At 37.1% G+C, this 15,867-nt stretch overlaps 1 protein-coding gene across 3 annotated transcripts in view; it reads left to right on the top strand.

Annotated features, from left to right (window-relative positions):
• The window catches only part of LOC124160172 (zinc finger protein 367-like), a 105,380-nt gene that overhangs the window by 23,879 nt on the left and 65,634 nt on the right, over positions 1–15,867 (top strand). Inside the window, exon 4 of one of the 3 annotated variants that reach the window (XM_046535934.1) lies at positions 14,537–14,577. The exons of the other annotated variants lie outside the window; for them this stretch is intronic. Within the exon in view, the coding sequence (XP_046391890.1) occupies positions 14,537–14,557 (21 nt within the window). The 3' untranslated portion in view covers positions 14,558–14,577. Of the gene's footprint in view, positions 1–14,536; positions 14,578–15,867 lie in introns of those variants that run through there. 3 annotated transcript variants of the gene reach the window in all.

Below are 15,867 nucleotides of genomic sequence, written 5' to 3'. Positions count from 1 at the left end.
CTACAGTAAACACTAAGTACCGCAATATACTTTTTTCCGCTTAAAATTCAGTTTTTACCCTAGAAAATGACTCCCAAAAGTCTCCCGAGTTTCGCGGGCTAAAAAATACCGCCCCCACTAATCTTTGGCCGTGACGTCATAGTTCAGTACGAGTCCAAGATCCAAGCCCAGTAACTGCAGGTTTGGAAGAGCCACGTTGCGTTTAAAGGAGAACATGGCTGAAATAAGGAAAAATTACAAGTGGTGCATTGTTCCTCTGTGCAATAACACCCCAGAAAAAATTTTCGTCTGCATTCCCACGGAGGAAATTAGAAGAAAAGCCCCGATGCATGCCGTCTGTCGGGATAAGCGTTACGGAAAAATAAGAGTATAATAATCGGAATGATAAACCCGTGCGCTATGTGAGCGAAGATAACTTTAATATAAATAATATTTCGATATTTCATTGACTGAATAACTTGAAACTGAGATTTTTCGATAATTCGGCCGCCGTAGAATAAAAACTCAACTTCACAACAAAAATCGAGATAGGTGTTTCTCGATGGTTATGATGGACTCAAATTATTTATGGCACTTGTTCAATTTCAGTTACGGAAGGACATAGAAAATTCCATGATGTTTAAAATCAAGAGAGGAAATATGAAAATACAGAGCAACGTTGATCCTCATGCATTCGAGTGCCAGCCAAGAAGACAGCGTTTTCTTCTACTGTCGGCGTCAAAATGATGTGCCGCAGTACTTTGCAAATTTATACCCTGGCTTCACTGCATGCTATAATAATGAACTATATGTCATTTTAAAGGAAATTTTATCCTAAATTCTGATTTATTTTATTACAAAAAAATTGAAAAATGTATAGACACGGCCAGTGCAATATAAATGACTCCGCGCACCGAAAAGTTAGCCGTTTTGTCAACTTCATGAACTTTGCAACTCAACCTAAGGAAAACTACTACGTCTACAGCATTCATCTTCCACATTAATTTACACTCGTCAGTGCGGATTAATAAAATGGCTTTTGGGTATTTTTAGAACTTATATTTTGTTATAAATTAATGAAAATATTTAAACATCGTCTTGTCCCAAAGATAAGGGAAGTTGTAGATGGAAAAAGAATGGAATCCAGAGGTGGTCACAAAAAATGAATCGCAGCATTCTTTGATTTTATTCTACGCCGGCTTGCTTTTCAGAAAAAGTTGAGTCACAATGAGGAATGTTCCGCGGCCCTTGATTTGGAAACTGTGGAGATAGAGGAAGACGTGTGGATCAGCAATTTCCATTTAGTTGGTTGTCAGGATAAACCCAGGATCCATTTAAAGGTTGTTAGGCTATCGTATAAAGATAGGACTGATGTGCACCACAGGGGAAATGGGATGTTTGAGGGAAAGTCAAACCCAAAGTTGTCCAAAGAATGTGCAGTTCTATGTTGCTCTTTCCCAGTTAAAACCAAATAGAAATTGGATTGGGATGATATTTTCACCACGGGTTCCAGTGATAGTGAGAGTGCAGGTGATCATGATCATCGTCGAAGGTCATCCCTCTAGGATTTCCGATACGGAATTTTTAAGTGACAACCGATCGCAATGACGATGAGCTCGCCTGAGTAGGTTTCAGATATATCGTGAGAAAAGCTCCCAAAATGTATTAAAGACTCTGTTTGGAAAATATTAAAATTTTAATGTTACTTTAGGAAGGCCTTCTAATTACAAAAGTAACTTATATTAACACCTGAAGACGTTGTATTTATTATATTAATCGAAATGCGATTGACCGATTCTTTCTGCAGAATAGGAAGTGGTTTCGGGGTTTTGAGTTACAAGATGGTAGATTGTGTTGGAAGTTCGTCTATATTATCGCTACTAAATTGAAACATTAATAGTCTGGCTTCCTCAGAGCTTCCTGTCGCCCTCCAGGCAAGGTATTTTTAAGTTGAAAGAATCATCGACAGCTTCGAGGTGGAAATAAGTTCACCGTAAGACTCTCTACCGGACTGCCAAAAGAATACACATTTCACATGAGTATACGCTTTCGCCAATGTTATACGCAAGTCTCACTTTGTTATGAACTATAAAACATTTCAGATGCACATCGGTTGGATCCTTTAATTGCGACGATGTTGCCCGGGCGACCACCATATCGAATTCCCATCGTAAAAAATGCCCCAGATATGATACGCTAAATTTTTTTCGCGTATAGAAGCCGATATTCACTTTTAACATTGTTTCTTATGGGATATATGTTTCGAATAACGTCATTTCGTTTATCGTCACATTTTTCAGGAACGTTAAACGAGGACTCACTGTACTGGAACTAAGAAATGCCTCACAACCAAGCCGTCGCTTGTGTCCAAATACCTATGCTGCTTCCTTCGCTTCCTCGTACTGAACTATGACGTCAATTTGCCGCTAGCCAATCATCGGGCGTTTTCGAGTCCCACTCGTATTTGAAAATTCTCTTGAACTTTAATGAATAAAATATCGCTAACGACATCAAAAAGTAATAAAACCTTTTCACTGTGAAACGCAAACATGTATTTCTACATGATTTTGGAGCTCACAACTGTTTCTGAAATGTATGCAAGTTCCCTATTGAGGGGACCAAAATTTGGGCAATTTGATGTATGGAGGCTCACTATGGAGAGGTTTCAGTGATCGGCACCATTTTTTCATATCCTTTGGAATTGAAAGGCACTACTGTCTTTTAAACTGTTATATTTATGTGTTTAAACAAATATGCATGCATTAGTGAACATATACCGTATATCTCCGAATATAGTCCCCCTCTGAATATAGTCCCTCCCCCCCTAATTTTGAGACCCCAGTTTTGGGAAAAATTTAAAAATGCAAAGGAAGGCAGTTTTTCTGTGGTTAGCAAGTTGAGATTCTAGAGTCAATAAAAACTATTTTTTTCTGTGAATAATAAGAACAAATCTGTTTACACATTTTCCATCACAACAAAATAACTATTCCTAAAATATGTTGTTATCCATTGCATGTATCAGTAATTTATAGTTCCTTAACCAGATGTAATGAAGTAATGAGAAAATTTTTCAACTATCCAAGGCTATTGTATTTTTTTAAACATTCACAAATTATAATATTTTTGATTTCCAAATGACTACAGACAATTTAAATATATAAGCTTTAACATAAAGCCCATAAAGAGTATTGCATTTGGCCCTGAAACTTCCTTAGACCCAGTGTAACACACCCATCAAGTCATGTCAAATCCGAGTGACTAGAATAATTTAGGAAATCTAAATAAAATTGTGTTAAATAAATTATAAATATTATAAAAATATTGCCATCTAATGCCTGCTAAGCCAAATAATTAAACTACAGGATTTCAAATATCAAAGTAATAAAATTAAGAAATAAACTTTTTCCAACAAACATAAACACTGAAAAAATATGTTATCAATTTTCAATGCCTCGTTGCGAATCATTGCATAAGATACACAAAGAGTTTCTGCTCTGCATTTGCGCACAAATTCGACGATATTTTCCTCTAATAGGGTTGTTCAAGCCTATCAGAACGGTCTAAAAAAACGAATGTATATCACTTCTGATATAATTTCATTTCGATTGGGATGAATGACAGATGCGTTGAAAAAGTAATGATGGAATTATTAGCAATCAAAATACGAACAATTTTAAACGCCGCCAAAAAACGGTCGGCCATCTTGAAATAGAGGTGATGACGACACAAGCCTGTACGGCTGGCCTGTACCCTCGATCGCTCGATGCTAAGCTGAGTACTCTGCGTGCCGACTGGACATTTGCCAAGGTTATTCCTTATTTTGAAATGGCCTATGTTGTGCATGAAGCTTCCGGATGGATCAAGGCGACATGAAATCCATTCTTCAAGTTAGGCAGGCAACGTATGTAGCGTTGACAGAAATTGAAAGTTTTGTATAGCTGCATTTGCTAGGAAACTACGTGCAGTGAACTTTCATTGTGCCTCTAGTGGAAGTGAACACAATTTGTGCCCTTGATGTACCCCTAAGTGAATGATTGCATATAGACGATGAAGTAAAGAGTGAAGTGAGTTGTGAATGTAACTGCTTTGACGAAATAATTTATTTCTTCCATGCTAGTTCAATCAACCCTATACATTTCGATCTAAGGTATCTAACTATTGCCTAGGGGATATGTTTCATATTTGAGCTAGTTGTGCTTTAGGGATACTGTAATGTCTGCACATTAATATAAGGAGCCACTTTTAAGAACGGTCTTTATTCTCCAGATCCACACCATGACAACCCATAACAATTCAATAAACAAAACACACCAATACACCACATCTCCTCCCCCCATACTCCGAAGACCACCATTCATAACAAATTCAAATTTAGCAACCTCCACAAAACTTTAACATCAGCAAACCTGAACTACTACACAAAAACAATATTCTTCCCAATGCACAAAAAAAATAATAATAATACCTTGTATCATAGAAATCGACAGAAACAAACAATCATAATGAATAACATACATAAAGCATACAATGCACAATAACAAACAAATTCAAATTAACAAGCATGAACATCAAATAATATATAATGCTTACAAGTTTAACCTTTCCACCTGCCTGCGCTCTCGCACAGGGTAACGCCTCTCTATTCTCTGTTTTGGACTATCAGATTTAACTAATTGCCGTGAAGTTAAGTTAGGTGAAGTGACGTCATGCTGAGGCATATCAGACTTCAGCCTAGCGTATTCACTGCTAGAATGATGAGGCGGTGTATTCTTGGGACTGTACTGTTGAGATGGTGTGCTCTGCAGAGGTGACCCCCCCTCCTTCGACAGCCTGTCGTCTGTCACTCTAGGCAACAATAATTGTTCCGGTGGAATCACCTTATCAGGTACAATTGAAGGCATGAGAGGCTCACTATTTAGGTCTATAATTTGATCGATATGACGTTTCCAAATGACATCATTCTTTAATTTCACCAAGTATGATACTGCACTCAGTCTCTTAACAATTACTGCTCCTATCCATTTATTTCTGCCTCTGAAATCCCGTACAACTACAGGTTGACCCTCAGATAACATTCTCGTCTTACAACCCCCATAATTTGCAACTTGCTTACTCTGTTTATTGTATACATAACTTTGAAGATTAGGTCTAATGAGATCTAACCTTGTTCTGATTGGTCGCCCAAACATTAACATAGCTGGCGTTTCATTAGTTGTTAAATGTACCGAATTTCTATAAACAAGTAGAAATTTATATAAAGCCATATTTACATTGTCATTACTCCTTAAAGCTAGGTTAACACGCTTTTTTACATTCTTCACAGAATTTTCTGCTTGACCATTTGTAGCTGGATGGTAAGGTGGCGATAAGGTATGCTTAATGCCATTGCATCTTAGAAAATCCTTAAATTCACCAGAATTGAAGGGTGGACCATTATCTGAAACTATTTGTTGCGGTAAACCAAACCTTGCAAACAAAGCACTTAATTTTGTAATAGTCTGATTAGCTGATGTTGAGCTTACCTCTTCCACCTCCAACCATTTACTATGAGCATCTACTATAACAAGATATAGTTTGTTACTTACAGGCCCTAAGAAATCAATATGTAAACGTTCCCACACACTCTTGGGATACTCCCACACATGTAGGTTACACTTTTTAGGGTTCTGCCTCACAGACAAGCAAGGTGGACAACTGTTGGCTAAATTCTCAATGTCTGAGTCTAAACCTGGCCACCAAAAATACGAACGAGCCATGGCTTTCATCTTAACAATGCCAAGGTGTCCGCAATGCAACTCTGTTAATAATGGCTTACGTAAACTATGAGGTACAACTATCCTATGCCCCCAAACAATAATACCATTTTCAATAGCTAATTCACCTTGCCGCTGGAAATACGGTTTTAATTCATTGTCCATATTTGAGTGGTTATTTGGCCAACCATACAATACATAGTTGTACACTTTCCTTAACAAAACATCCCTTTTTGTTTCCTCTATAACGTTATTAAAATCAACTGGTATGTCATTCTCTTGAATAAATTGCAAATAAGTACCTACATAATTTACATCCTCTGACTCAAACTGAAATTCTTTTACATTCAAAGGCAATCTAGATAAGCAATCGGCGTTTGCATTATCCTGTGATTTAACATATTTAATGTCAAAGTCATAATTCGTTAAGAACAGCGCATAGCGCTGAAGTCTGCTTGCTGCATAAGCAGGTAAACCTTTCTTTGATCCAAAAATAGATATCAATGGTTTGTGATCAGTTATTAAAGTAAACTTTCTACCATACAAATATTGATTAAACTTTCGCACACCATAAATAATACCTAAAGCCTCCTTGTCGATGACACTGTACCCCATTTCAGCCTTTGATAAGGTCCTTGATGCATAACAGATTGGTTTCTCAGAACCATCCTTCTGTAACTGACTTAAGACACAGCCTAAACCATAGCTAGAACTATCAGTAGCTAATCTTACCGGTAGGTTAGGGTCATAATGTGCCAATATTGGAGCTGAAACTAATTTATTCTTGATTAGCTTGAATGCTTGTTCACCCGAGATTGACCACTCAAAAACACTATCTTTCCTCAACAAACTATACAAAGGTGCTGCAATAGTAGATAAATGAGGCACATATTTTCCATAATAATTAACCATACCTAAAAATGCCTTTAATTGTGAAACATCAGTGGGAGTAGGCGCCTTTTCAATAGCGCTTATTTTAGATGGCGATGTACTTAGGCCATCCTCACTCAAAACATAACCCAAGTACTCAATTGACTTGCGAAAAAATTCACACTTCTTTTTACTGACACTGAGACCACTCACTTTTAATCTATTGCAAACTTCATATAACCTTTCCTTGTGAACCTCATTATTTTCCCCAGTAATCAAAATGTCATCAAGGAAACAAACAACTCCTGGAATACCAGCGAGAATGGTTTCCATTATTTTCTGAAAAATACCTGGTGCAGAGGCCACTCCATAGGGAACTCTATTGTACATAAATAGCCCTTTTGTAGTACTTATAGTACACAATTTCTTTGATTGGTCATCTAAGCATATCTGCTGATAAGCTTGGGATAGGTCCATTTTGGAGAAAGTTCTACCTTTTTGTAACGTATTAAAAAGATCTTCAATCCTAGGTATTGGATGTCTATTGATGATTAGCGAATCATTTAGTGAAGAAACCCTGAAATCTGCACACAAACGTAATTCCCCGGTTTTTTTTACTATTGGAACAATGGGACTTCCCCATTCACTATCACTCACAGGTGACAAAATACCTTCCCTTACCAATCTATCTATCTCAGCCTCTACCTTGTTTTTCAGGGAGAAAGGTATCGGCCTAGGCTTCAGAAATCTAGGCACAACATTATCTTTTAAAACTAACCTAGCTGGCTCACCCTTATAACAGCCTAATTTATCAGTAAACACCTCAGGAAACTTTTGATATAAACTATTAACTATTTTAAATTCTGCATCTATTATACTACATACATCCCTACTATGCTCTGAGTTAGTGCTCATAATAATATTACTAACCCCACTAGGTATTTTAATTACCAACCCAAGATCACGGATCCAGTCTCTGCCCATTAAAGGATTTGCTCCCTTAGCTATTACATATAAGGATAACTGTTTACATATATTTCTATATTTTACCATTACGCTCAATTTCCCTAATGGTTTGATAGGCTGGCTTGTATATGAGCTTAATACCAAATTGGTACTTACCCATACAAAAAAATCTGTGCTGTGGCTGTACTAAAGCTGCACTGTAACTGTGCTAAAAGGGCTGTACTGTGACTCTACTTAAACTGCACTCGAATTGAAACATCACAGTACGGTTATAGCACGGTCAGAGTGCAGTTGCCATAGCACAGTCACAGCGGAGTTGTCATAGCACAGTCACAGTGGAGTTGTCATAGCACAGTCGCAGTACAGTTGCCTTAGCGCAGTCATAGTGCAGTTGCCATAGCACAGCCACAGTGCAGCTGCCATAGCACAGTTTTTACTGTAATACTCTTTCCATGAATCAATAATTGACAGTCTTGATGTGGCTATTACATTCCCTGAACATCTTATTGAAAACAAGAAGCAGAATTAAATCAATATAGGCCAATTAGCAGAGATATATAGTTCCCTTTTTAGGTGTTTGAAGATTGGTTGCCTGATCCAATCAGAAAACCGCAAAGAGATAACAGTGGCCAAAACGACTACACTCATTCGAATGTTGACTAGTCTAAGGAAAGATAAACCATATTCCTACGGACACTCACTGAATTTGTTACGTTCCATTTCCTTAATATGAACAAAGTTTATGGTACTAAAAATATTGCTATCGAAGCACTTAGGTTCTATGAGAAAAATTGACAAATCCTATTCTGCACATCAACGGGCACTCAACATAAAAACCATCAAAATTTACTTCAGTGCTATTTGTCTAGTTGCCACAAATATCTATGCCCACCTCGATAGTTTTTGTTGATGAAATTTCAGTACTAACGCCGTGGAGCACAATAAATGACAATAAGATATGAAAATAAAGAAATTTATTAAATACAAATATACTCATGATTATAAACATAAAAATGAAAGTCTTGTTAAGGCATGGCCGCTCAATTCATTTGCCTCTTTGGCTTCCTTCCTGAAATTAAAAGGAAATCACATTACATACTGATATCTAATAAAGTGTTACGTCAAAATTTGACTGTTTAAGTTTGTCTGAATTTAATTTTAGAAAGTTGAGTACTTACCCCCAGCAGCAGAGTATAAATAAAGATGTCTTTTTTCAACTCTCTCGTGCTTCGCAAGGAGTAGATTGCGAGTCGTCGGAATCAATCGTGGAAAGTTGATTCATCGCGAACCACACGGATTTCAGCAAAATCGACGATATCACTTCACCAGCAAGAAAAATTCCCGGCTAAGTAGCTAATTTTGATGTAATTGAAGTAAAGTTCACTTCTTCACGTTCTTAGCGTCGATCTTACATCGACGCATCCATCGTACAGCGTAGAATTCAGAGCACGTAAACAAGTAATGTTACAACCCGTTCAACACCAATGCTGTCCAACAAAGATGGCTGAGTATCGGCGGAAGTTGTTCTTTTGACCATGCTTTACCAAAATAATAAGCAAGCTGGAGCTATGTATAGCCGCGGTAATGTCAACATAAATTTTTTTATAATTTACGCATTCATATTCTCATGGAAATGATAGTTGATCGTAATATGAAATAATATAGGAAATACTTTCTCCCGTCAATGACTAGTTTAAGTCCAGCCCTGTCACAGTGCTGTTTGAGCCATAGTACAGTTCCAGTCATGTCACCCAGCCCAGTCACAGCCCACTTTTAGCCACAGTACACTTCCAGTCATGTTTTCTAGCCCTGTCACAGTCCAGTTTGAGCTATAGTACAGTTCCAGTCCAGTTACCCAGCCCAGTCACAGTCTAGTTTGAGCCATAGTACAGCTCCAGTCATGTTACCCAGCCCAGTCACAGTGCAGTCTGAGCTCTAGCACAGTTCAAGCACAGTGATCCAGCACTGTTACAGTACAGTTGTTCTCGAATTCTAGCTGCCATAGTACAGTCTAGTACAGAAAAGTGTACTGTGACTGTGCTAAACACAGAGTTTAGTCCAGTTACAGTGCAGATTTAGTGCAGTCACAGCACAGATTTTTTTGTATGGGTAGTAACTTTACTGAAGTAAAATTGTCTTGATAACATTGTTCATTTATGACACTGACACAAGCACCACTATCTACTTCAAAATACAAAAGCTTATCTTCAACTTGCAATTTTACCATAATAGGCCTTACCCTATCATTGGTTTCATCAACCTCATTAGCTTTACTTACATTAAATAGATTAGTTAAATCATATATATAATCATTAGTTGGCTTATTTTGCTTGGAATCGTCAGTAGTAGGCTTGTTTAGCATACAATCATTAGAATCACAGGGACACAATAGTGATTAGATGGCTTAGTACTAAAATTATTAGGCTTTGGATTTGACACACCCCTATCACTTATAGCACTTGTATGACTTGAATTTACACATATTGGCCCTATGGCCTGACTTTCCACAACAATAACACTTTACATCACTTGACACTCTCTCCTCCCTCCTAGTTGTGTCCTCCCTCCTTTGGTTTGTGGGACGTTGTTGTTGCCGGTTCACGTGAGAACAGCTGCCACTGCGATGCGTTGTCCCCATAGCCGCCGACGTCGTCGCCAAACCCTTCCGCCTGGCGTTGTAGTTAAGTTGACTTGTTTGTAGATTCCCTCGCGCCATCAACGTCGCTGCATCGTGGTCAGCCATCTCCATGTTGGTAGCTATCGTTACTGCCTTTTCAAAAGTAAGGTCTGTTTCCCCCAGCAGCCGCCTCTTAATTGCGTCATTACGGATACCGCTGACCAGTCTATCTCTCAAATAATCCGACAGATTATTTCTAAATTCACAAAACATTGAAAGTTCCTTTAACTGTACCACATAATCGGAAATTGACTCGTGCTCCCGCTGGCTCCGTAAACTAAATTTATAACGCTCCGAAATAAATGATGGCTTTGGACTTAAGTGCGTTGTTACTAGCTGCACTAATTGTTCAAATGTCTTAGTTGCCGGCTTATCTGGTGCACACAAATTTTTTACTAAATTGTAAGTTTTATGCCCAATTACTGTTAACAAGGTAGGCACTTTTTTCTCGTCCTTAATGTCGTTTGCATCAAAAAATAGTTCTAAACGCTCAATATACGAAGACCACGTCTCTTCAGCCGCGTCAAATGCATTCATTGAGCCGATGAGTCCCGCCATTTCGCCGTCACCAAAAAATCTATCTTCCTGCACTCGAACTTGGTACTTTTACTATCACGATCACGCTCAATCACGGCTACGCCCTTCCGCTGTTGACCGTAATTATGTGAATTCGTGCTTCCTCGTCGCCAAATGTAATGTCTGCACATTAATATAAGGAGCCACTTTTAAGAACGGTCTTTATTCTCCAGATCCACACCATGACAACCCATAACAATTCAATAAACAAAACACACCAATACACCACAGATACATCGAACGCATATTAATTTTCAATCGTTTGTTCGCTTCTAAGTTCCGTTTGATGTTATTACCTATTCATTTTGAGCACTCACGAGTGTTTACATTTCACGAATTTCGTTGCGCTGTTGTTTGTTTTTGTTTTGGTCATATTTTGGTTACGGTAAGAGTACGGGTAAGAGTAATAGTGAAATTCGAAGTTTTTTGATGTTACAATAACCGGTTTAGCAATTTGTTTCAGCCTATTCATTTCATTGTCCTCGAAATGTCAATGTGAAACAACGTAAACTGATTCTAAGTCGTTAGTGATGAGTGAGAAGTGAGGTGTGGAGAATCTTTCGAACTTCAAGTAGTGCAAATTCTTTTAGCGTGTGCAGAGTGATTGGAATACCGATTATCATGTTTTATTAGTGTTTTATATTTATTGTGAGTCAAGTTTTTCATTGAATCAGTTGATTCGGAATATACTGATTATATGTATCAAAAAGACAACTCGTGAAATGTGTACGTTGTAGTGCTATTTATGATATGATGAGCAATAAAAATGTACAAGTAAGGGTAATTTTGCTTATTATTACTCTTACTAAAGGATAAATTTGGATTTTCTTTAAACACTGATCTGGCGGCAGACGCTGGAGATATTGAAAAAAAGTGGAATAACCCTGCTGAGCCACTTAAACAACACTGCAGTAGGGCATCTACAGGCTTGTGACGTCACACATCAATTCAAGATGGAAGTAGGGCTTTTTGGCGTAACGTTAAATTTGTCACTGTTTAAAGCCTTCTCTAAACATGTACAATGAAGAAAATAGCATAATATTATTGTCATTGCTCCTTCTGAAGCACGATCTTTCGATTTCTTAAATAAAAAAAATATGGTGAACAACCCTATTCTATGAATCTGCCGCATCGAAACCCCCGAAATGACTTCCACGATGTATTAGTGCTTTGCAATCTTTCCAAAGACTTTCTTTCCACGCCAAAGTTTTCAGCCGTCATATGAATGCTATGATTTACGGTGCATTCTGCAATGGCTATTTTTAAATTGGCATCGAAACTCCATCTTTGATGGCTTCTTATCTGCCGCAGGATTGATCCTCATCTTTCTACTTGATCCATCACCTCTCTGTTGAACGTAAAATTATTTTTAATAAAGAAAATATCGCGGAAATAATTGCGAAATATTATGTGACGTAATTTATCGATCCTACTTACCCTGGCAAATTGAAGATATTCCTCCATAAATTGATCACACTTTCGATGCTGAGTCGCTGGATTTCGATCAAATGCAGTAATGCTGGCGCTTCTGGTTTAAAGCCATTGATTATTGCGCCTTTTCAGAAACAAATGCATAACTATTGCGCATTCTTGTTCTGTGAAGGCGGTAATGGCAGTGGTTGTAAACACGAACTGCACAGGCACATGGACATATAGTAGCTACGGCCGCAATGAAATGCGAAATCGTCACGAAAGGTTTACTTTATCTGTTTATTTTTTGCAATGATTTAAATCGTGTTACTATTAAATGAGCGATGGGTACAAATACTATTGATTCAATTCTAGTGTTCAATTAGTGTGATAGTGTGTGTTTAGTTTTGATTTTAATTACATATTTATTGTTTTGCGTCATAAAGTGATGTGTCGATTGAATTATTCTAACAATACTTTTCCAAGAAAAATTAACGGCTACCCGGTGGATTCCGTGAAAACGCGTACAGGCGGTCCCCGACTTTCGTACACAATGCATTCCCGAAAACTTGTACGAAAGTCGAATGTACGAAAGTCGAACCATTGACTTCCATACTAATTAGGGGTTACGTTCCAAAAGAGCGGAATATACGTACACTAAAACTTTTTTTCACGGAATTCATTTCAATTGACTTAATTTTAATAATATGTGAATAAAACTCCTCAAAGCATCTAATTTCTTTCGGAAACAGGCAGAAAGTGTAAATAAAAGTTTAAAAAACAAGAACTCCGTTGGCTATCGAGTGAAACTTCCTCTTGGCGTCTAAGTTGACATTCCACTTATTACGTCCACTATAAATAAAAGGACATATCAAGAAGCATAACAAAATGTATTTGTTGAACCCGCACTCTGGATACCTTTTAATTTTTACACCAAAATTCGATATTTGGCAGGTGACATTCGTGATCGCGTATATTCCGCATGTTATTCAAAAAAGACAAAAGACAAACGGAATTCGGGTGATATTTCGTGCAATACCGTTGCTGAAGGTTTACATGAATTAAACAGCACTCAAACGAATAAAACACAATTAGAAAGGTCTTACTAGTTTTATTGAAAGCTATTCGATGATGTCTAGTCAACTTCTTTTGAAAAATATCTTCAATGAAGGCTTTCTTATTCTCTTGATAAAGGAGCCTATAGCAGGCAGTCTCTCTCCCAAATAAATCACCTAGATTAGAGTCAATTACCAACAATTCCCTTCATTATATACGTTCGTATATACTGCCGATACTGACATTTGAAACAATTGAATGTTGGGATGCACAATAAATATCGCGGGAATTTTAAAAAAATTACAGACCAACGTCCGAAAGTCCGAATTTAGCGTACGAAAGTCGAGTAAAAGGTGTCAATTTTGAATGTACGAAAGTGCGAATTGTACGAAAGTCGAGGACCGCCTGTATTCGATATGCTATTTGAATCAGAAGAATCATATCTTTACAACATTTGTGGCAAAAATTGTCTTAATTTCCGGTAAAACGTGGCAGTATTTACTCATATCTTCGATTATAATCCTCATAAATATACTCAAATAGAAAGACTACGAGAAAATTAGCCATTATGCCATTATTTATAACTTGATAGTCACCTTTAGTATGCTAAATTGGATTACACTCGATTATAGTCCCCCCCCCCCCTTACTTTTCCTCAGCTATTTTTGGAAAAAAAGGGGGGACTATATTCGGAGATGTATGGTATTTACTATTTAATAATTGCAGAAAGTGAGCGCTATTGCATGAATTTTTACCATGATTCATGAGAAATTGATGTGATCTCTCTTAAATCAACAGTCACTTAAAATGATTAGGATAGTTGGAAATCATTTTTCATATTTACTGTTAGGTATGTTCTCATATTGAACAAAATGGCCATAACTAATGGTTAACGTGAAAATTACAGCATATTAAAGGAGTATAAGAAAAAAAATTATTAAATTATTAAAGGGTCACTGAAATGCCATCTTATTTATAGTAAAACTCCTTTACATCGTAATAATGTAGGGGACCAAAATTTGGGCAATTTGATGTATGGAAGTTCACTATAGATAAAGTGACCATATCTTGGAAGGGACAAAGTGGGACACAGAGCATATGCATTTTCGCATGTGAAATTATTGGGGTAGGTTTTTAAATTTTGAACTTTGCCTTTTAAAATGGTCAGGTGATTAAAATATGGAAGACTTTCAAACATTCACTTTTTTAATTCCCATTTCTTTAATCCCCAATCCTTGTTTGTTCGCAGGTGGTTAAACGGATTTCCTGAAAACTGCTTTTAATGAGAATATTTTCGAAAATTAGCTTCTCTGCAAGCATTTAGTATCACCATTCCGAAATTTCTCCTGCGTAACAGAAGTAATCTTAGTGCCAGAAATGCTAACAGTTCAACCATTTTAGACATTGTTCAGGAATGCAACCGTGTTTCTCTTAAGGTAACACATCATCTGTGGTGTTGCTTGCGAGTAAATAAGATTATTAGGCTTCATTTTCTTGCCTCCAAATGAGTAATTGAATCTGGGAAACATATAACTGATGCGATTGAAAAGGATTTCATGCTCTTTTAGTGTAAGGCCTCACATATGAGACTTTTTCTGGATCCGGTTCTGGCTCAAATCAGAACTGTACAAAAGTGTATGACTAAGCGTTCTAAAAATAATGATCAAGAGTTATCCTGAAAACTATACTTCACCTCAATACCAACTCTTGATTTTTACACACTTTGATTTTACACAGTGCCCATATTTCGGTCCCTCCAACTGCGTAAAATCAAAGTTTTACTGTAGTTGGATATCTTTTTTCTTATTTACTGTTAGGTACGCTCTCATATGGAACAATAAGGCCATAACTAATGGTTAACGTGAAAATTACAGCATATTAAAGGTGTATAAGAAAATTAATAAGGGTGAAACATCTATAGCTGAAAGTGTCATTCCATTTACATAGTTGCAGCTGTAGTTAATGGTCTCTAGTTGTCTCGGTTTGATTTGCAGAGGTAGTTAGGTAGTCTCAGGGGTATCTCCTTAGTATGATAAGTGGAAGTTTTATGAAGGAAGTAAAGAGGTTCACTACAAAGAGGTTTGCCTATAAATTAACATGTAAATCTGACGGGACCGTGGGCGTGGTATGAAGTGTGGAAGTTCAATATGTAATAAAGAGTTTCACTACAAAGGAGGTTTCACTGCATTTGCCATTTGACCATCTCTTCACCAAATGCACTTAACAATGGCTGCTCACAAAAGTTTCTCTACAAATGCACTCAAGTGGGAATTGTTTGGCTATGATTTTTGGTTTCGTTTATTGCTGTATGTTACGTAAGCTTGGTGTTCGTTTGCCTAGTCTAAAGTGTAATATGTATTCGATGACCACAAGATCGAAATAAGAATATTTGAATAAACCTAATCCATGGGACAGCGGTGTGACAATGATGAATGAATGGAAATACAAGGGTTGTTTTTTAAGTAAGGGCTGTTTTATTTTTTGGTTAATTAAATAATAAAATATGCTTAAATTGTCAATGTCGATCTTATATTACAACTATTTTTAGTTTTGAAAATACAGTGGAACTTGGTTAGTACG

This window comes from Ischnura elegans, chromosome 6 (assembly GCF_921293095.1).
Source record: "Ischnura elegans chromosome 6, ioIscEleg1.1, whole genome shotgun sequence".
NCBI lineage: Eukaryota > Metazoa > Arthropoda > Insecta > Odonata > Coenagrionidae > Ischnura > Ischnura elegans.
Note: the sequence above shows the minus strand (reverse complement) of the source record. Positions and strands in the feature narration are given on the sequence as shown.